The 22158-nt window shown below is 38.2% G+C and overlaps 1 protein-coding gene across 3 annotated transcripts in view; it reads right to left on the reverse strand.

The window, feature by feature from the left end:
- Positions 1-21045, reverse strand: part of LOC137237391 ((E3-independent) E2 ubiquitin-conjugating enzyme) — a 45627-nt gene extending 24582 nt beyond the window's left edge. For all 3 annotated transcript variants that reach the window (XM_067760963.1, XM_067760961.1, XM_067760962.1), the window contains exon 1: positions 20266-21045. In XM_067760963.1, coding sequence (XP_067617064.1) covers positions 20266-20793 — 528 coding nt within the window. In that variant the 5' untranslated portion in view covers positions 20794-21045. The remainder of the gene's footprint in view (positions 1-20265) is intronic.
- Positions 21046-22158: the final 1113 nt, after the last annotated feature.

Raw genomic sequence — 22158 nt, forward strand, 5'->3', positions numbered from 1 at the left:
GGTTTGAGGTACGGGTGAGGAAGCGTTTTCTTCATGCCATTCAACTAGTACTTCAATAATCTGCTTGCTTTCCTTTTTTAAGTTTTTTTGATTCATTTTCACTTCTTAATATTTACTATTATAAATAAAAAAACTTATTTCCCAACTTATAATATTTCCACACAACTTTTCACTATTTTTATTTAGTTTGTATAACACTAAGGATGAGTGATCATGTCGTGCAAATAATCGACAACTGTGACAATAATCATAACATCGCATTTCTAGTGTTATTCGAATCGTTTCGCAGTCGAATTCTAACCTAGTTCTCTAACCTAGTTTTCGATTCGAAATGCATTAGAGAACTACATTAGAATTCTAATCTAAAATTACAATATTTCTCTAACGTTAGAAACTGTGTTTGCTGGGTAATGGAGATAGCGGCCAAGGATGATGGACCCGAGCCCGCAATCGATGTTGATGGAATTTGTGTCTCCTTCCGATTATGACGAAGTCAGAATAGCAATAACCAGATTTAAAACACCAAGGCCGCGGGCGCTTATTGTTGGTAAGGCGCATGCACCAGCTTCATTGCAAAATATGATCGGGCGAGTGCATGCCTGAGGATTGGAATCTAAGCGTTCTTTGCCCAGTGCAGTAGGAAGGGGATCCTGCAAACTGTGCCAACTATAGCGGAATCGGCCTACTTCGAATCGCACTTGTTGTTATTGTAGCGATAATGACACTCCCCGAAGGTCTTGGATACGTTCCGGTAACAAGCACCATTAAGGCACCAGCCAGACCATCGCGGGAACGATTTAGTAAGACCACATGAAACCTTAAATGCCATACCGCCCTCCCACCTCCTAGATCCGTGGGGGTCGCCAGAGCCTCGGCTGTTAAAGTAACTGGATTCGCCACGGGTAGGTGAGGTTGACAATGTGACTGAAGAAGCTATGTTTTGCGGTACCAACACCTTGAAAGGGTTGCCCTACACAACCCCTTGAATCAATTTGGTATTTTAGTCGCCTCTTACGGCAGGCATACCTGCCGCGGGTATATTCTAAGCCCCATGTCCCGCTGGGGTATATATATATATATATATATATGTATACATATATATATATTAAGCCCTGTTAAGCATTTGTACGAAGATTGAAGCCCACCGTGAGTCGGCTGATTGGACCTTATCAGTACGGCTGCAGATCTGGTAAATGTACCATCAACCAGATTTTCACTATGCGCCAAACCTAGGAAAAATCCACGAAAAAAATTTACACACATCACCTTTTCGTCGATTTTATAGCCGCCTTTGAAACCAGGAAAAGAAGCTGCCTATATGCCGCTGTCTGAATTTGGTTTGCCTACGAAAATTATACGACTGTACAAAATGACGCCATGCAGTCAGCTCAGTCAGAACTAGTTGGGACTTGTCCGAGCCGTTCGAAACAAACGAGGCTTCAGACACGCTGACTCCCTATTGTGCGATTTCTTTAATTTGATGCTGGAGAAAATAATACAAGCTGCAGTATTCTATAAAAGCGTGCAATTACTGGCGTATTCAGCCGACATTTATATATATCATCGGCCTGAACACCCGGCCCGTAAGTTCGACTTACTGTAAACTGGAAAAAGAAGCGTCGGTTCTATGTACCGGAGCGACTAGGGATTTTTCCGACCAAGGACTGTCATTTCAGTGTAACCCCATTTAATTTGTTGTGTCCCTCCCATAAATTGTCATCCTCCCAGCAGCTCCTTGCGGCGGAACTGCGCCATACTCCCCTGCTCCGGGAAGGTATCGAATCCAATCCGAGTCCGTCTCCTGACCCCTGTCCTGAGAAATGGTTTTGCTGCGTTTGCCGGAAAATAATCTTTTTAGGACGACCATACTCTTGTCAGTGTGTCTCGTGCAAGGGATGGTTCACGCCCAATGGTGCCCCGTAGTCTATGCATTAACGTCCCGCCATTACCTTCCAGCAGCTCTGCTGCTCAGCAAGCAACAACAATTACCCGCTGCTGCTGGCGCTCATACGGCCACTCCCACTCATAACTACAATCTCCGTAGTAGAGTCGGTAGCAATGCCGAGCCTTTCACAACACAGGCGTAGTCACCCGTCACTTACTCCTAGAGTGACGACGTCTTCCCCGCTGCACTTCAGAATTCTGCAGTTAAATTGTAATGGATTAACTGGCAGGATCACGAAGATAGTCGATTTCATCGCATTGCTGCGATTCAAGAGACTAAACGCACAGCAAGATCTGCTCTGCAGACCTGTTCTGGGTATCATGTCCACAGAAAAGATCGCGAGGGCGGAAATGGAGGTGGTCTCGCGTTTATCATACATCACTCAGTGCAATATCATATATTTGATACCGACATCGGCCGCAGGGACGAAACGACGCTTTGCACAATAAACGGAGAAAGCTGTCACAGTTCGCCGGATATATGAATCGTGAGCGCAGGACTCGTAACCTGCGTCAACTGGCAGCCGATGGTAACACTGGCATCCGACCAGCGCCCAATACTTATTTCGCTCGAGCGTACCGCCGACTTCATCGTCACCGAAAAACGCACTTTCATAAATGATGTATATTGGAACGATTTTCCGTCATCCCTTGTCAAATTTGGTTTTGAGAAAAGCCGGTTTCGGCGTTGTGCCATCAGAACGAAAATCGACACTGATGATGCCACAACGCCGAAACCGGTTTGTCTCAAAACCAAATTTGACAAGGGATGACGGAAACTCGTTCCAATATACATCATTTATCCACCCTGTCGGGAAATCAAGATAAGTCACTTTCAAAAACTTTAGAAAGGAAAGTGGGATGAATACAAATCCTTTACAGACAGCCCTCCCTATCCCTACTGATGCTCGCCAAGGGGAGCGTGCTTTCCGTAAGGTCATTGAATCCGCCTCGGCTCGCCTTATACCCGCCGGAAGAATTCCCTAAATTTGGCCTCATTTTCCTTATGACAGCTTGATCCCGGTTACTCCCAAATAAGGGATATAAACCAACGCATCAGATTGCTTGTGGATAAACACAAGCAGCCGAAATGGGAGGAGCATCTAAGTAGTTGTAACCTCTCTGCCGGTATGGGTGGTTTGGTCCACCGTAAAGTCCCTATCGAATCCGTCCAAGCACAACGACAAAATTTCCTTCGCCTTTGGCGACAAAGTACTGTCGGATGCGAAAAAATTAGCGAGCGCTTTTCGCCGACTATATATAATGTATTCTACGGTTGACAAAGTTAGACGGAGGGCCAACAGACACAACATAAATTCAGCTAAATTCATAAAACCATCTAAAGCAGTGGGCCCAGACGGCATAGCCATGCCGATCCTTAAAAGCCTAGGAAAAGAGGGTTTCAAATATTTAGATAGATTGATTGATATTGTGATTTCAACGAGTTCGGAGGTGTATCTAACTAGCTCCGTGTGATATTTGTAAATAAATTGAATTTAATGGTTTATGTGCAGTAGTAAAATAATATTTTGATTTTACTTAGACACTATAATACGTGCGAGAGAGCAATGAATTGTTTTTTAATTCAAATATACACGAAAGCTCAAAAATAAAAATGTCGTGTGATAAGTGCAAATTAGCAATTAACAGAGAAACTGGAATACGGTGCGATGGTGTTTGCGGGAAGATTTTTCACCTAAAAACAAAGTGTTGTGGCCTAGATGAATATGCATCTACTGTGCTAAATCAAAATAAATTGTTAAGATTTATGTGTGACGACTGCGTTACATACATATATATATAATATAGATTCTGCAATGCGAAACATGCAAGCAGTGATAAACAAAAATGGTGCCCTATTAGAAGAGTACAAAGGTGAATTCGAATTGGCGCTTAAACATAACGAGTATGAAATAAAAAAATTATTAGAGGCGATTGAAATTAAATTTAGCGAGAGAATAAAAGAAATGCAAAAGGTGCAAGAAAAATGTGTAGTAAATATAAGTGAAGTAAAGAAAATAAGAGATGTAGCGGAGATATTTAAGAAAGACAGCGAGAAAATTTGCAGTGAAATAAAAAATAGTAGCGAAGAGAATAAGAAAGCACAAAAAGAAATAAAAGAGTTAGTCGGTAAAACGAAGGCCGCCAACAAACAAATGTCATTTGCTGAAGTACTAAAAAAAGATAAGAGAGTGATGCCAGATATTAGAAAAGAAGTGCCTTTAATAATAAAGCCTAAATCAAAACAAAACAGCAATCAAACAAAAACCGATTTAAATGAAAAAGTTGATCCAAAAGAACTGAAAATAAGCAATGTACAGTCTAGAGCAAATGGTGTGATATTAATCGAAAGTGAAAACGACACGGAAAGAAATAAAATAAAATGTGCAATCGAGGACCGTATTGGTGAAAAATATGAAGTAAAAATACCCAAAATTATGTCTCATAGATTTGTAATATCGAGGATGAACTTTAAACATGCAGATGAAAAAATAATTGAAATGTTAAAAAAACAAAATACTTACATTGCGGATGGAAATCTGAAAGTTTTAAAACAGTATGAAACAAAAAAGCTCAATGTAATATACTACAATGCATTAATCGAAGCAGATCCGGAAACGTTCCAAAAGACTATCGCCGCCGAAAAAGTAAATATAGGTTGGGAAAAATGTAGAGTTTTTGATGGCCTTGAGGTACAACAATGCTATAAATGTAGAGGATTCAACCACAAAGCCGCACAATGTAAAAATGAAGAAATCTATGTGAAATGTTTAGAAAAACATAGTTCAAGGGATTGCAACCGAGAATTAACAAATAAATGTATTAACTGCATACGTGCGAAAGAAAGACTAAATATCGATGTGGACATTAATCACGTGACATTTAGTAAAAGTTGTCCACTATATGTGAATAAACTGGAAGCTAAAAGGAGAAAAAATGGTTACTAGCAATCAAAGTCAATAATACTTTTTTATGCAAATATACAAGGACTTATAAATAATAAAGCGGAGTTAGAGCACATTATAGAAGAGCATCAATACGATATAATAATTCTATCGGAAACTCATGTAACCGAAGACATAGAACTTAGTGAAATAAAACTACAAAATTTCAATAGTTTTCAGTGTGTATCAAGCTCTCGAAGAACAGGTGGCGTGATTATATACACGCATAAAGAAATTAAAGCGAATATTGTAGACTGTCTAGTCAGTGATATGAAAATATGGACATTAACAATAAAATGCATCGTTGATAACAACGAGCTGTACATCATGGGGCTTTATAGATCACCAAATAGCTCGGAACGTGAATTTTGCAACACATTTCAAGATAAACTGGAAACAATAACGGAAATAAGTAAAGATTTTATAATAGCAGGCGACTTTAACATTGACTGGTCGAAAGATAGTTTATACAAGCGAGAATTAGAAAGAATAACAAATGATAACGGTATAATGCAGAAAATGAACGAGAATACTAGAATAACTAGAAACTCTAAAACCTTGATTGATTATGTTTTAACGAATATACACAATCTGAGAGTAACAGTGCAACATTCTCTAAAAATATCAGATCATGAGTCGATAGTTATAGAAAAACCTACTCGCGAAAGTGTAATAAAACCAAAGTACAAAGTAATTGAACAATTCCACTACAACCAGCGTGAATTTAATAGAATGCTTTTAAACAAAAACCTAAAACATAGTAACGCATATGATGTAAATGAAAACACTGTTATTCTGGAAAAGTGCATACAAGATTTGGTGGTATCTAATACGAGAAGTAGAACGATTAGAAATCGCTCAAGTCGCAACAAATGGTTTAACTCAACGTTAAAAAAGTTAAAAATAAATAAAATTAGAGCATACCAAGCTGCGAGAGTAATGGACGATACCAATTCAATGTTAATTTATAAAAGTATATGTAAAACATACAAACAAGAGATAATAAAGGAAAAAAATAAATACTTTAAGCTAAAAATCAATAGCGCAACAAATCAAAAAGAAATGTGGAGAATACTTAAAAATTTAATACTTAGCAAAGATGTAAAAGAAATAAGCTCTATAATTTATAAAAACGAAGAAATAAGTGATGAAAATGAAATAGCTGATAAGCTCAATAAATACTTCATTGAGAGCATAGAATTAATAGATCAGTCAATTGATAAAGAAATATATATTAACAATATTGATCATTGTCCTGAAACCTTTCATTTTAAAGAAATACAAATTTGCGAACTAAAGGCAATTTGTAAAAAACTTAAGAACAAAAAGGATTGGAATAATGTGAGCCCAAAGATCATTTTGGACAACTGGAATGTACTTGGGCCTTTCTTAACAAAGTTAATAAATCATTCATTAATGAGCGGAGTATTCCCAAATGAATGGAAGGACTCATTGGTAGTGCCAGTTGAAAAAATCGCTAAAACAAAAAAATGTGAAGAGTTTCGTCCAATAAATACTCTTAAGATATTTGAAAAAATAATGGAAAGTGTTGTGAAAAATCAACTACAAACGTACCTAGAAACTAATAATATACTGTCTCTAAACCAGTCCGGTTTTCGTAAGAATCATTCATGTGAAAGTGCAATAAACTTCGTCGTAAGTGAGTGGAAGAAGCGTCCACGAAAAACAATAATAGCAGCTCTATTTCTTGATTTTAAAAGAGCATTTGAAACAATAGACAGAGGTATTCTAATAAAAAAGCTGTATATGTATGGAATAAGAGGAAAAGAGCTACTTTGGTTTAAGGACTACCTTACAAATCGTAGACAGCAAACAAAAATAAAATCCACAAAATCAAGTTTTTCATATGTGAATACAGGGGTGCCCCAAGGATCTCTTCTGGGAGCAATTCTGTTTATAATTTACATAAATGATATAGAAAAAGTGATATCAAAATCCAAATTGGTAATGTATGCAGACGATACATTGGTATATACAGAATCAGAAACAGTGGAAGAATGTAAACGAAAGTTAGAATGTGATATAGATGAAATTATGAAATGGCTTAAAATGAATAGGCTCAAATTAAATGAACAGAAAACAAAAGTAATGGTGATAAATGCAAATAGCGAAATAAATTTAGAGATAAATAATACTAGTATTGAGCAAGTAACCAATATGAAATACTTAGGTGTAATAATAGACAATGAGCTCAAATTTAACAATCACGTGGACTATTTGTGTAAAAAAGCTGCAAAAAAGATTTACTTCTTTAGAAGAATACGAAATAAATTAGACACTTTAACAGCAATAAAAATATACAATACAATCATAAAGCCACATTTTGAATACTGTTCCACAATTCTGTACACATCTTGTAACCAATCACAAATAGGAAGGATACAGAAATTACAAAACAAATGTATGAGATCAATAATAAAATGCCACAAATACACCCCAATAAGTCACATGCTTGAAACATTGAAATGGCTAAATATTGAGCAAAAACTGATGCTCAATACACTAATAATGATTTTTAAAATTAAACAGAACAGGGCGCCGATGTATTTAACAAGTTGCATTCAGTATGTTAGAGATACACACCAATATGCTGTGCGGAATGCGAATGACTTTCGACTAGGATTACAGCGGACTACTGCAGCCCAAAACACATTATTATATAAGGGCCTTAACATATTTAACTTGTTACCTGATTATATCAAACGAGAGAATAATATTATGAATTTTAAACGGCTATGTATAGATCTTATTCGAGGCTAAAATATTTTTTATTACTTTTTACTTTTTATTACTTAATATATATATATATATCATACACGTCTGTGAATTGAAAATGAATTTGTGATATTTAAAATTTATTGTGAAATCAAAAAATATGTAAACATATTAATAATAAATATCAATCAATCTATCTATTCAAATATTTAGCACATGCCTTCAACCTGTCCCTTTCCACCTTTGTCATTCCCGAAAAATGGAAAATGGCCAAGGTGGTCCCGCCTGGGGAACCAGCTAACACAGGAGTCATATCGCTCGATATCTCTCCTATCGCAGTAGCCAAGACGCTTGAAGCCATTTTGCTCCCCTATTTTAAAGCAAATTTGCAAGTAGCCTGTCATCAGCATGGCTTTAGAAAACTTCATAGCACAGCCACCTCGCTAAATGCCATTACCACCCAGATAAATTGCGGTTTATTTATTTATTTATCTACAGGACGCAGTCCTCATATTATACTTCTTGAGTTTTCGCCATCAATATGTATGAGTGTAAACAATGTTTTGTTATTGAATTTAATTATTTCTTTATTTTAGATACTAGTAAATTAAGATACTTCTCTATATTTAATATGATAATTTAACCTACATAACTCTGTGGTTACTTTTGTTTTTTTTACATTGTGATTTATCTTTTTGTTGTACTCTAAAAGATCCTAGATCTTATTGTACTAATACTATTTTTGCAATAAATGAAATGAAAATGATAGGGTAACCATTTAAAATACAAAAAAAAAAAATTAAAAATAACAAATTACAATAAAATTATATAATTACAAGAACAAAATACATATAATTCAATATAACAGATGCAGCGCATTATATACATACAGCATTCATTCACCGGTCAACGAATCAAATAAACAATTATACAAACCAAAAAGCAAACACTTAACTAAAAGTTATAGGCGCATAGTCAAAGTCAAAACAAATTAAGTCCAAAACTTAGTTGCTTAATTAACGTACAGAGGTTAAAAAGATATTTATTAAAGAGTTATAGGGGTCGAAACCCATTCGATTTGATCTACGTGTTTAAGGTGGTAAGTATATATTTTTTAATTCCGAATATCGAGTCGCAATAGTCTAAGTTTTTACAGTGTTTATTGAAATCCTGTAAAAGGCTACGAAGCGGTTCATGCATTTCAAAGTTTGATCTACAAATAATTGTATGTAGTAGTTGAAAGTGTCTAGATGGTCTGACTGGAACATTGAACTGAATTTCGCCGAGCAAGAATGGGCTAGAAATCATCCCTCTTATAAGTTTTACTATAAATATGACACCAAGCATCTCTCTACGGCTCTGTAGCGTAGGCAACTGTAAAAGTTTCAATCGGCTGATGTAGGGCGGAAGATTCCGTGATATATCCCAAGGTAAATGTTTCAAAGCGAAAATCAAAAATTGTTTTTGGACCGATTCCAGTTTACCACAATGAACCTGATAACGTGGGTTCCAGATTATCGAAGCATACTCCAATATGGGCTTCACCAATGATGTAAAGAGAATTTTAGAAACATATGCATCGTTAAATTCATTGGACCATCGTTTAACAAACGCCAAGGTACCTTTAGCCCTATTTACACAATATTCAACGTGTGATTTAAAATCAAGCCTGGGGTCCATTAATATGCCTAGGTCAGGGAAGCTAGGTTTAATGACATGATGTTCGCTTTACACCATTCTACTAGGTTATTAAGATCTGACTGAAGAAGTGCTCTACAATCTGGTGAGCTGATAGGCATAATAAGTTTGACGTCATCTGCATACATCAACGGCTTGCAGTGCTTCAAAACACTTGGTAGATCGTTAATGAAAAGTAGGAATAACACTCGACCAAGGTGACTACCTTGCGGAACACCAGAAGTGACATTAACAAAATGAGAACAACTATTTTTAAATATAACGGTGTGCTTTTTTCCATATAAATAAGAAGAGATCCAAGAAAGAAACATCACCGAAGATACACTATGCGCTAGTTGTTTAGTGATTGACTCGAAAAGCTTTGGAACAACACTCATTTTGGCAATTCCCCTATAATTTGTGACACAGGATCTGCTACCACTTTTATAGAGAGGAATTATAAAAGACTCCTTCCACTGCTTGGGAAACATCCCTTGTTTCAGGGAAGCGTTAAACAGAGAAGTTAAAGGTTGATAAAGGTATAGAGCACATCGACAGTCACACTGCAAAACCCTGTATGTTCAAAACGAAAAAGTTTTCAGGAGAGAGAAAACTGTGATAATTTCATCATATGAACCGGACTTTTTTCAATGCCATACTAAAAGCAATGATGCAATTTTTGGAGCCAATGTTGCTTATGCATTTACCCAAATAAGCCTCCTATGATAAATTGTGTTACTTACAGGAATATACACCAGATTTAATGCAAACTTACGGGTATTTGCACGCATTGGAGAATAAATAGTTATCACTTATTAACGTACTTAAACTTTATTCGACTTAATGAATTCATCAAAAAAAAGAAATTAGCAAGTACATAACTGGAGGTACAAAAGTTCAGCAGGTCCGTAAGTCTAGTTTATGCCTCTTTTCAAATCTAATGACTAAGATTGTTATAGAACGCATGATAATCTTTCGGAATCATATTTTTGAGATCCTGTAAGTGTTTAAATTTTTCCTCTTTTATTTTCAATGGTGAATTGTACAGCCTTCTAACGATCCCTTCAAATGAGTTCTTCCTGCTTCTCTTCTCAAGCAAAGTGCACTCTTTATCGAATGAGAGTTTGTAAAAAATTGCCCAGATGGCGTGTATTTAATGGCTCTCAAGTCATTAACTTTGGGGTCTCCAGTCGAGCGGCCTGGTTGGATGGAGTCCATTGGTCCAAATTTAGAGAAGTCCATGAATGAGGTGTGGTCCAAGTACTCAACTTCATATGGACAGGGGTTGGTCCGCGCATTCTGAATCACTTGCAGATAGTCTTCTGGCGTGTATATCACTTTGTTTTTCAATTTGCGTTCAATTTGAGCGTGAATGGAGTCACACTCCATCTGAGTGTAACCAACCTTGAGATATTTTTGGTAATATTCATGTTAAGCTCACCAGTTAGTTTCAGTAGAGCATTCGATAGGTTCTGGCTCCTATTTTGGTATCCTGCTCCATCGCTCCATAGGATCACGTCCTGACCTTCCGAGAGGGTGGGGGCTATCCGACGGATGTATTTCACAAAGAGGGTCGCAAATTCGTTGGACGTTATTCCACCCTCAGCCTCATGCCACACGTAACATACAACATGATGATTCTAGTTGTTGAACACCGTGAAATTATGCGTGCATAACTTCATTTTGTAATAAAGTGCAGATGGATTGAACCCGTTTGGACATAGGAGGACTCCTTGCATGTCCAGTGTTCCAACAAAGTGGGGCCCATTGTTATCCCCTTCTTTCTCTTTTCGTGCCGCAGTCTTCCGCTTTTGATGAGCTTCATAATCCTCGAGCAAACAATTTCCAACTTTGAAACTCACGCAAAGATCACATTGATCTTTTCGTGGTTTATAAATTGAAAGACGTTGTTGATTGTACTCCTCATCAAATTTTGAGTAAGAAGGTGCACATGTCCCAGTTTCACTTTTGTAGAGATTGTAGACATCCCTCTTGGTTTGGAATATCGGCTCGAGGTAAAATTTAGTTGTATTTTTGCGGCAGTAATGCGACTCCATGCGAGGCAACCTGCTGAAAAAGTTATTGAGGTTATCAAGCTTTACTCTCATTGCAGGAGTTTGATGCCTCGCTTTTGAGGAGATAACTCTTTCTTCAGCTACGCCAACTTCCACTTCTTCTTCGTCGTTGTCTGCAAAATTCTGCTCATTTTCGTCAATACAGCTCTTCACAAAATCAAAAGTTACATCAAAAGTTTGACAGAACTGGCGCAAACGCGAACTCTCTTTTCTTGAAGTTTGAGGTGGTAGTACAACGTTCGGCTCCTTCTACTTTTTTCAGGGTCTTTACGATGAGAGATCTGCAATGGCTTAACAACATCCACCAGAGACGAAACAATAGTTCTCTTTTCTCCCCATGTCTTGTTTTTCCAAAAATTACTATGCAGTTTCTTCCTATCATCTTCAGAAAATCGGCGGCACTGGAGCGTTTTATCTTTCAAACTTCTTTTGCAGTTGCATAGAGGTTGTAGTTGTTTTCAGGGGCGCTCAACCTTGTAGTCCCATCCACAGTTTTGTCTTTTATTTTTTCTGATTCCGTGGTAACTTTCACCCATTTCTTTTCTTTTTTTCTGGTTTATCCTTACATTAGCATTTTCTTTTGAAATTCTCCTCATCTTTTTTTCTGTTGGTTCGATTGCCAATTCTCGCCCACTTTGAGCTCGGTGAGCTTCTGCGTTTTCAGCTCCAGCCTCTCCCGGCTCATCAACCTTTTCCAAATCTGACTGGCTGCTATCAATTTCTACCGGAACGTACTCTTCATCCAAATCAATGTCGAAATCATCTACAGCAGCACCTTGAATGGATTCTTCATTCAAATCGTGGTTATGATCGTCAATGAGAGCCCCTTCATCGACAGAGAGGGCCTCCTTTGAAGGGAATGACACAGGCACTTTACTCATTTTCAAAATTTAAATGATTTTTTTTTCATTCACAACTTTAATAAAAACAGTTATTAAACTTAATTTAAACTTAAAAAGTTATACACTTTATTAATATAGCGGATCAAAGCGTGACTGTGGAGATCGAACTGAGGTAAGAGCAATTAACATTTTTCTAGCTAGCAAGGCACAGGAAGCGGTAACGTAAATATGTAATAAAAATATGTATGTAAAAAAGTGTATAAACTAATAAGTGTGTAAGATTCCAATAAACGGTAGTTACAATGTTTCTTCCTTTCTTTCTTTGCAGGGCGAAAAAAGGGAGGTATTTTTTTAGCATATAGTCATATAATAATACTCATACTACCAACAACTTTTATCATTACTCTATTTACTCTCTCATATCTCATATAATTTGTTTATCGGTATAACTTCTCTAGTTTTACTCAATAGTTTCTTTATCAGTAGGCACCTTACTACCAGCTCATTTTCTAGTGTTACAACAAATTCCAATTGATGAGTGCGACGTAGAATGGAAGAGAACCCAGTTCTGAATACTATGATACTATTTTTTTTTTATAATTAGATTACAAAGAAAACCAAAAATACTCATATTTTCGAGGCAAGGTCTTGCTCCATCACAGTCACAATAACCTACACGGATTTGCATTGTGATTTGAAGGTTTTAAACTTACAGGTTATTACATTTCACCACTGAAAAGAAACGGGAAGTTGTAACCCGATTTTGGCTGCATTTTAATGCGCGCAAGTCGGAAAGGTTCAGAACCTTATTTTTGGAAAAATAGTGACTTACAGGGGTTTGCACCTTCAGTTTTTCTAGGTAGGTAGGTTGAACTGGCCGGTCCATGAGGACCTCACATAGACTGATTGAGTCCGTAGTGTTACCAGAAGTTTGTTTTAACGACCAAACTGAAATACCCTATCAAAAACCAGGACATATGTTATAAAATAACTCCGTCCTCTTGGCAAATACTAGAAGCTTCCTAGGACTTAAGCCACTTGCTGCTTCTAGATCTGACAGCTGTATCACTCCTAATGATGAAAGCATACAAAAAGTTGACAGTATAAAATATTTGGGAATTATAATTGATAACAAACTCAAGCTTGAAGAACATATAAACTACACAGTCCAGAAAGTTGCGAAAAAAATTGGGGTTATGCAGAGAACATCCAAATATATTCAAAAAAAGTACAAAATAATTATAAATAAGTTCATTATAGAACCGCACTTTGTAAACTGCCCATCTATTCTATTCACTGTGTCATACAAAGAAATAGATAAACTTCAAAAGATGCAAAACAGATGTATGAGATTTATTCTTAAAAAACCTAGAGATACTCGTACGGCTGATATGCTGAGAAGTTTGAACTGGTTAAGTGTCAAGCAAAAGATTTTTTTTCAAGCTATGAAGTTTATGTTTAATATTAAAAGTGAAAATGAACCTGAATATCTAAGTAAAAACGTAGTATTAGTTAAGCAAACACATAACATTAATACAAGGAATAAACATAATTTCAAACTGCCTTTATTCAGAACTGAAATAGATCAGCAAAATATTTTTTATAAAGGTCTAAAAAGTTTCAATGAACTGCCTATAGATATAAAAAGTTGTAATGAAGTCGTAGCTTTTAAAGCAAAACTTTATGAATATTGTAAAACCTTAGCAATAAGATAGTAAATTGTAATATAATTTAATTTATGAATTAGGCTTTTTTGCCGTAATAAATAAATGAAATGAAATGAAATGAATAGCTGGAGTCTTAGCCTGACAAGTGCAGGGCAAGAGCACAGAACGTGCTCGATCGTTTCCTCCTCCAACCCGCACTTCCAACATCTGCTATCACTGACCAAGCCTAGTTTAAAGGCATGTGACGCCAGAAGCAGTGTCCAGTCAGAATACCCGTCATGAATATACAGTCCTCTCTTTTTAATGATAGGAGCAACTGTGTTAGTCTAAGGTTGTAAGACCTACACATAATCTTCGACACTTTACAGCCCCGCACTTGAACCCACGCCTTTCCCGCTTGGTCGATCATGTGCACCTCTCGCCTTCGCTTAATCTCGCCCAATCTAATTGGGACATCTACGGAGCAAGCTTCAAGGGATGCGCCCTTTTTAGCTAGTTCATCCGCTTTTTCATTCCCATCTATTCCCATACGCTCTGGGACCCAATATAGATGTATGCTTCTCCCTGTCCCGGTTCTCTCCAGAGACTGCTTACACTCTAACACGCATTTAGATGCTGTGCTATGCGAGATTATTGCCTTAATTGTTGCTTGACTGTCAATATAAAAGTTAACACTGTTGCAGCTTAAGCTATTCTCTTCCAGGGTTTCTACTGCTTTGGTTACGGCTAATATTTGTAGGATATGCTTATTTCCGGATCAGCGCAGTATACCGCAGACCCTACTCCTTCCACTACTTTGGAACTATCGGTGCTAGCTCAGTTTTTCTAGATGCCATAAAACATCCTCCGCGCAAATACTAGGGATTGACACTGAATTCAGCGGACACAGTCTAAATGGGTAATCCGAAGGCACCGAATCAGATGTATTAGAATAGTTCGATTGGAAGAAATCAGCAAACATATTAGCAATAACAGAATTGTCGTTAGAAATAATATCGTTAAACTTCATGGTAGAAGGAAATCCTCCTAATTTTTCTTTTGGAGTTAACGAAGCTGTAAAATGATTTAGGTTTGCAAAAAATTTGATATTTTATCCTATCAATATAAACTTTATAGCAACTGCTGTTTAACGAGTTGTACTTATGACGTAAAACTGCAGAAGTAGCATAGGCAGTCCTGGTTCCTGGAAGTTTGTATCGCTTAAACGCGCGCATCTTACGATTTTTAAGACGTTTGAGCTCATTGGTGCTCCATGAAATTGACGAAGTAGCTGTTGAGTCATTTGCTAGGGGTATGCATTTATGAAATAAGGCGTAGAGTACATTGATAAAGTGACATGTACTTTCTTAAATTTCACCGGTGTAATTGGGCCAGGTTAATTTTGACAATTCATTGATTAGCGCAGACCAATTGCTTTCTTGAACATAAACCGTCGAGATGTTTCTCTCACGACCTTCACACTTTGACTAGGAAGACTACACGACTCCAAATAAAGAGCAAGAGCTGGATGATAAAAATCTTCAGGCAATACAAATGGATCACATCTATAAACGGAGCAATTCGAGGTGTCGTCTGTGAATATCAAATCAAGACATTTCCCCTATTTATTACGAACATTGTTTAATTAATAAAGTCCTACATCCGCAAGCTCATTTAAGAACTGAAAGAATATATCCCGGGAAGAAGTAGGGACCATTAACCCATCAACTAGATTCCAAGACACGCAAGGTAGATTAAAGTCACCAAGCAATATGATAGAATAAGAGGAACTAGCCATAGAAACAACTGATTTCACTAAAGAGGAATGTCTCAAATAAATCGAAATATCCGATTGGGGTGGTATATAGGTGGCAATAAAATATTTAAACGTTGTGAAGAATTTCACACGCACGCAAAGAAACTCGATATCAACAGAGTCAGCAAAATGCACTTCCTCTGCAGAAAAACTGGTGTGAACGGCAATCAGCACGTCACCACAAATTCTGTCCAGTCGGTCTTTTCTACAAATCTCAAACGATTCGGATAATATTTCGGAGTTAAAAACAGTTGGCTTCAACCATGCCTCAGTGAACACAAGAACGTCATAATAAGTATAATGACTTTTGAGAAAAGTAACAGTTAGTTTAGTGTTCAACACCCTAACGTTTTGATAAAAAATATTAAAAAAAAGAGTCAGTTAAATTAGACGTATAATTTAAATTAGACTTATGAGTATCCAAGAAATAAGTAGTGTTAAGAACAGCTGTCTCACTTATTGTTCTGCCACAGGTGAGACTGCTTTTTGAAAAAAAATCGAACGGCCGAATTTTGACATTCGTCGGCAAAGCTTTGGTCCAGCATTTTGTCCGCATCAGCCGATGGAACTCCGATTTTAAAGTTCACTCTACTTATCGATTCTATCGCCATATCCTTCTTGACTAATTTATGGCATGAAATGAATTTTGACTGTATATTAGTTTTCTTGGTTATATAAGCAGATATATCAGTTGACTGAGCAGAAGGCTTGAATGAGCTCACATGAAACCATTTAAGTTGAACAGCAACATCAAGCTCACAACTTGTAATTGTGCCTACAACTACGCTACGTGGTTTTTTATTTATATATTTTTAATCAAAACCCCCACCATAGAACAGTACTCGTTGCGCTAGACCTATCAAAAGCTTTTGATAGGGTCAACCATGGCACGTTAATGCAAGACCTGGAAGGGTCTACCCTTCCCCCAAGTCTTAAAAGGTGGACCGCAAATTATATGGGTGGTCGGCAGGCATCGCTTCAATTTATAAACGAAACATCAAAACCAAGAAGAATTAAACAAGGAGTGCCACAGGGTGGTGTCCTATCCCCACTTTTGTTTAACTTCTACATATCAAAGCTACCTTCGCCACCAGAAGGAGTTACTATCGTTTCCTTTGCAACAAAGTAAACGGCTACCACCCTGACTCTCCAGTTTTTTCACCTCTCGAAACCTGACATTATAACCGACTAAATCATCGGCGAGTTTATTTACACTATGGACGTCCCAAATATCGAGCATTTTGGACAACCACGTCAATGGCACTACGCTACCGACTGTCTTACACCCCAAAATCTTGGGTGTGACGTTTGATCAGGATCAATATTTTGGTGAGCATGCATCCGCAATTGTACCGAAAATCCAGAGCCGTAATAAAATCCTCAAATCTCTTGCAGTTAGTACTTGGGGAAAAGATGAAGAAACTCTCATCTCAATCTCGGGATTCAAGGGGTTGTGTAGCGCAACATATAGCTTATCCAACCCAATTGTCAACCTCACCTTCGAGCGGCGAATCCCGTTTCACTAACAGATGAGGCTCTGGCGACCCCAAGCTCCTCATGGAACTTGGGGGAGGGGAGGGAGGGATGGCCTGAAGGTTCAATGTGGTCATATAAATCGTTCCCGAGATGGTCGGGCCAGCACCTTAATGGAGCTGTGTTACCGGAGCGTATCGGATCTGTATCCGACAAAGGACCATCACATCGATAACACTCCCCAAAGCCTTCGGGGAGTAACCTAATCGCTACAACAACAACAACATGAAGAAACTCTCATTACTACTTACAAAGCGATTGGCCTGCCGATTTAATGCTACGCGTCCCCGATATGGTCGCCAAACCTAAAGACTACTCACTGGAAGAAGCTACAGGCCTGCCAAAATACTGCCCTCAGAATCCCCACGGGTTGTCTTCTTATGTCCCTAGAACACCATCTACATAATGAGGCGAGAATACTCCCCATTAGAAGAAATGAAATGCTAACCAAACAGTTCCTGTTGAATACCCAGAAAGCTAGGCATCCCAACAGACCTCTGATTGATGAGCCAACACCGCCCAGGGGCTTAAGGAGTCATGAGAAAAATGAGCATTATGAGGAAATACGGCACCTGAGAACACAGCCATATGAAGCCAAAAAACTCAAGCATGTCCTCAGTGAACTCCACAAACAGGCGTCGGACATCTATGTCAGGAATTGCCGGTGAATCCTATATTCAAAAAACAATACCCTGAACTTGCAAAAGAGGAACGCACATTCCCTAGGAAAACGCGAGTCACTCTAGCTCAACTTCGTTCTGAAATCAACCCCGAAATACAAAATGTATCCCCTGCTTGCAATGTGTCCCCACATGACACCAACCATCTCTTTAATTGTAATGTGGAACCAACGCCTCTAACACCCCTCTCATTATGGTCCACCCCTGTTGAAACAGCACGTTTCCTTGGACTCCCGTTAGAGGATATTGATGACAATTTGTGATCGGTCACACCTATTGGATGGGGTGAAGGACTGGTACAACAACAACAGCGGCTCTGGGAATGTTCGAGAGAAAAGTTTTACGCAGACATCTACTTAGCGGCTACCTTGGCTAGGCCATGTTATGCGAATGTAAGGCAAAGAAATAAATTTTACGGTACACGCCTACGAATGCCGTGGACGAGGGCGCCCTATTCCCTTGGCAGGGTCAGGTGGAAAACGATTTGAATTCTCTTGGTGTTACCCATTGGCGCCAATGAGCGCAGCGGAGAAGAGAATGGCGAGCTTTGTTTGCGTTGTTCAGGAAAACAAAAAGCGAAAATAGGCAGGACTCATCGCGTTTAAAGGCTTTTTCCAGTAAATAAGGGCACAATCGTCAGAAGGTTTTCGCTGCAAATTTTAGGCCGAACGAGTCGCAGTCGTCTTGTTTTTAATGTAAGGAAATAACAGCAAACTTCCAATAGTCCGTCTGATTAAGAAGTTTTATTCGATAAGAGGATTTAATTACCAAGGAGACATCTACAGAAGAGCCAACTTTCGAATCCTTCAAAAACAAAACTAAACTCCAAAATTATTTTTTTACTGAAATACTTTATGCATATTAAAGAAATATTTCAATGATTGTATGTATCAATACCAATTTTCTGGATTTCATTTCATTTTTTTTTTAACACAATTACACATATCGATCGTCCTTCGACCCGTATATGAACCAATGTCACTGTTGTAGTTGTTGTAGCGATAAGGACACTCCCAAAAGCCTTGGGGAGTGTTACCGATGTTGGTGGACCTTTGCCGGATGAAGATCCGGTACGCTCCGGTAACAAGTACTATTAAGGTACAACAACAACATTAAGGTACTAGTCCGACCATTTAGGGAACGATTTGATATGACCACATGAAATATTCTAGGCCATTCCGCCATCCCAGGATTCGACACGGATAGGTAAGGTTGAGAATTGGGTTGGAGAAGCTATATATTGCTCTGGCAACTCCTTGAAAGGGTTGCGTTACCCCTTGAATCAATTTGGTATTTTGGTCACCTCTTACGACATGCATACCTGCCGCAGGTATATTCTAATCCCCTTTACACGCAGGGGACAGACCAGTGTCACTGTTGTTGTCGATGTTGTAGCGATAAAGTTACTCCCCGAAGGCTTTGGGGAGTGTTATCGAAGTGATGGTCGTTTGCCGGATACAGATCCGGTACGCTACGGTAACACAGTACCACTAAGGTGCTAGCCCGACCATCTCGGGAACGATTTATATGGCCACATTAAACCTTGAGACGATCCCTTCCTCCCCATCCCCAAGTTCCATGAGGAGCTTGGGGTCGCCAGAGCCGCGTCTGTTAGTGAAACAGGATTCGCCACGGATAGGTGAGGTTGGCAATTGGATTTGGAGAAGCTATATATCGCGCTGGCAACTTGAAAGGGTTGCGTTACACAGCCCTTTGAATCTGGTATTTTAGTCGCCTCTTACGACAGGCATACCTACCGCGGGTATATTCTGACCCCCTAACCCGTTTGGTTACTTGTGCATATTTGTACCATAAATCGACGGTTTGGGTGATGCTGTTTAGCCCTATTCTAGAGTAATGATGAAGTACGTGTGAGCGATTATATTCATGGATATCAGTAAATTTGTATGAGGTTTAGACTAAGTCCCTCTAATTAGTGGCGTGCTGCCTTTTGTTTTTTCCAAAAAGAGGGGGACCTACATATTTTAGGCCAAGGGCATGTACCAGGCAAATTAATTTTCGATTATCAGCTTTTAATCGCTAGCTAAACACTAGGAGAGGTTGCCAAACTCCTGAATTTATTCAAAGTATTTTAAGTGTGCCTTGATATGGCAGTGCCACCTTATGCTGGGTTAGCACAATACATACATATATCTCACGGCCGCAGCCTCCTATATAATAGCACATAATAATTGCATATTTATCTATTTCAATTTCGTTTTACAAATTAAATTATCTGTGCGTACATATCACTATTTCTAATGAAAAAATTGTGTGTGTTGAACAATAACTATTGTTAACCATAATCAATTAAGAATAGGGCTGAATATATATTTTACATAAGCGCACCAAAGATACCTCAACAACTTACCGCTCCTTCAGGTTGTACTTCTTCTTTGCCTCCCGGATACCATGCTACACGCACTTCCCCTTTCATAAGCACATCATCAAAATCATCATCTTCATCTCCAGAATATGTCTCCGATGTTTCAATGACAAGACCAAATTTGACGTGCCCTTTTTTATCAATACGAAAAACTTCATCTTCAAAAAAATATTGATTGTCTGCCGGTGACGATGCTTGACCACCAGCAAATCGCTGTGGTTTTTGTTCATTTTCCTCGGCAGCACCGTCACAGCCATCGCCATGATTTTTTATGGTATCATGTGTGGAGTGCGAATCCATTGATTTTAGAATCACAACTTCCGGAGCCGCCGACTGGCCATGCATACATCCAGATGAGCTTATATCACAATCGCTATTAAATTCTTTCGTTGTGCCATTTGTTGCCGTTTGCACCAAATCATTGCTGCTTGTTTCACTTGATTGAATTTCTACCTTTTTGAGATTTTCCAATAGCTGCAAATTATCAGCATAATTATTCGGGTTCGCTGCCATTATAAAATAACTGCGTTATTTCGTTTTTTTAGTGGTTTTATTCCTAATTATTTATACAAATTCACTTCTACACACACTTCAGTCTCTTTTGCCCTGTCTTTTTCTTTTGACGAAGTAGCACATTTGCGTTTACCGTTTTCTCACTAATAAGATTTATAAAATTTCATAATTTTTTCAGCTATTTTGCAAATTTTTTTGTTGTTTTATTCGATTTTTTTTTGTGTGCCAAAATTAACGGAATAATTTTTTTGCTTTCTCATACGAATGGAATTGAAAGCGAATGCAATTAGGCACAGGGTAACACAAACAAAGTGAATGCAGCTTAAAAACATTAACCCACTGCTACCTACTAAAATTTTTTTCCTTGAATAGGCTAAATTAAAGGTAATTCTATACGACAGTATAAAGTGCAAATTGAACTCCCTTAAAGCGCCAAATACAAGACACGAACATTTCCGCGAACATTTGTCAGGGCGTGGGTCGTCCCCGCGTTGGGCTTTATGCAGACCTTGGCCCGCTTTGATGCAGAGAGCCTCACATGTTGAGGTGGAGTACGCTGTTAAAACAGCAATACTAAATGTTTGGCTCGTTCAGAATATAAGAACAAAAAACCGAAAAGTTACCAGCGGGTCCCTCCTAAACCAGGGGTGGTATCCACCGTAGGGTTACGCAGAACACCTTTCTGCGTTGGCGGCCTTCTGCTGCGCTTATAAAATAGTACCCTGGGTGGGTCCAACACCGGTTTGGAGACCAAAACTATATCCACGCAAAGCACTTATGTTGACCGTTTTTTTGTTGGGTACCCAACATAACAACAATCACATGAAAATCACCAACTTCCACTGCAAATATCTCCGGACAGAGATACAATTTTTATTTTTTTCGCCTTCGTGGCCATGTTCTCGAGATTAATACGCGTCGTGGAAACCTCTCTCGATATTTTTTTTTAGTAGCACATCAACATTTTAACATAATGAAAATTATAGAAATTGTGTTTACCAAAAAGGTAAACACGAGAAACGTCAAATGAAAATGTCGCAAAAAAAAAAACACCATGGTGAACTCACGTAAGTTCACAATTGATGAAAAAAGCTTTAGGTTGAAGATTGCCAGATTGACGTGCATGATATGTTGAGAATAAGGACAGGGATAGATATAGGGTGGTTATGATTGCAATAGACAAAAGAAAGACCGTGGGAAACGGCATAAGGAAACGGTTCTTTTCAGCGGTTCGGATAGTATAAAAGGGGGTAACTGAAGGTGAACAAGAGGAAAGTAAAATATAGCAGCATATCGGGCTAAAGTGCGCGCTCCGCTTATAAAAAGAAAAAAAAACATTTGTGATTTTTGCGTGTGATAAAGTTT

This window comes from Eurosta solidaginis, chromosome 1 (genome assembly GCF_040869045.1).
Source record: "Eurosta solidaginis isolate ZX-2024a chromosome 1, ASM4086904v1, whole genome shotgun sequence".
Lineage (NCBI taxonomy): Eukaryota > Metazoa > Arthropoda > Insecta > Diptera > Tephritidae > Eurosta > Eurosta solidaginis.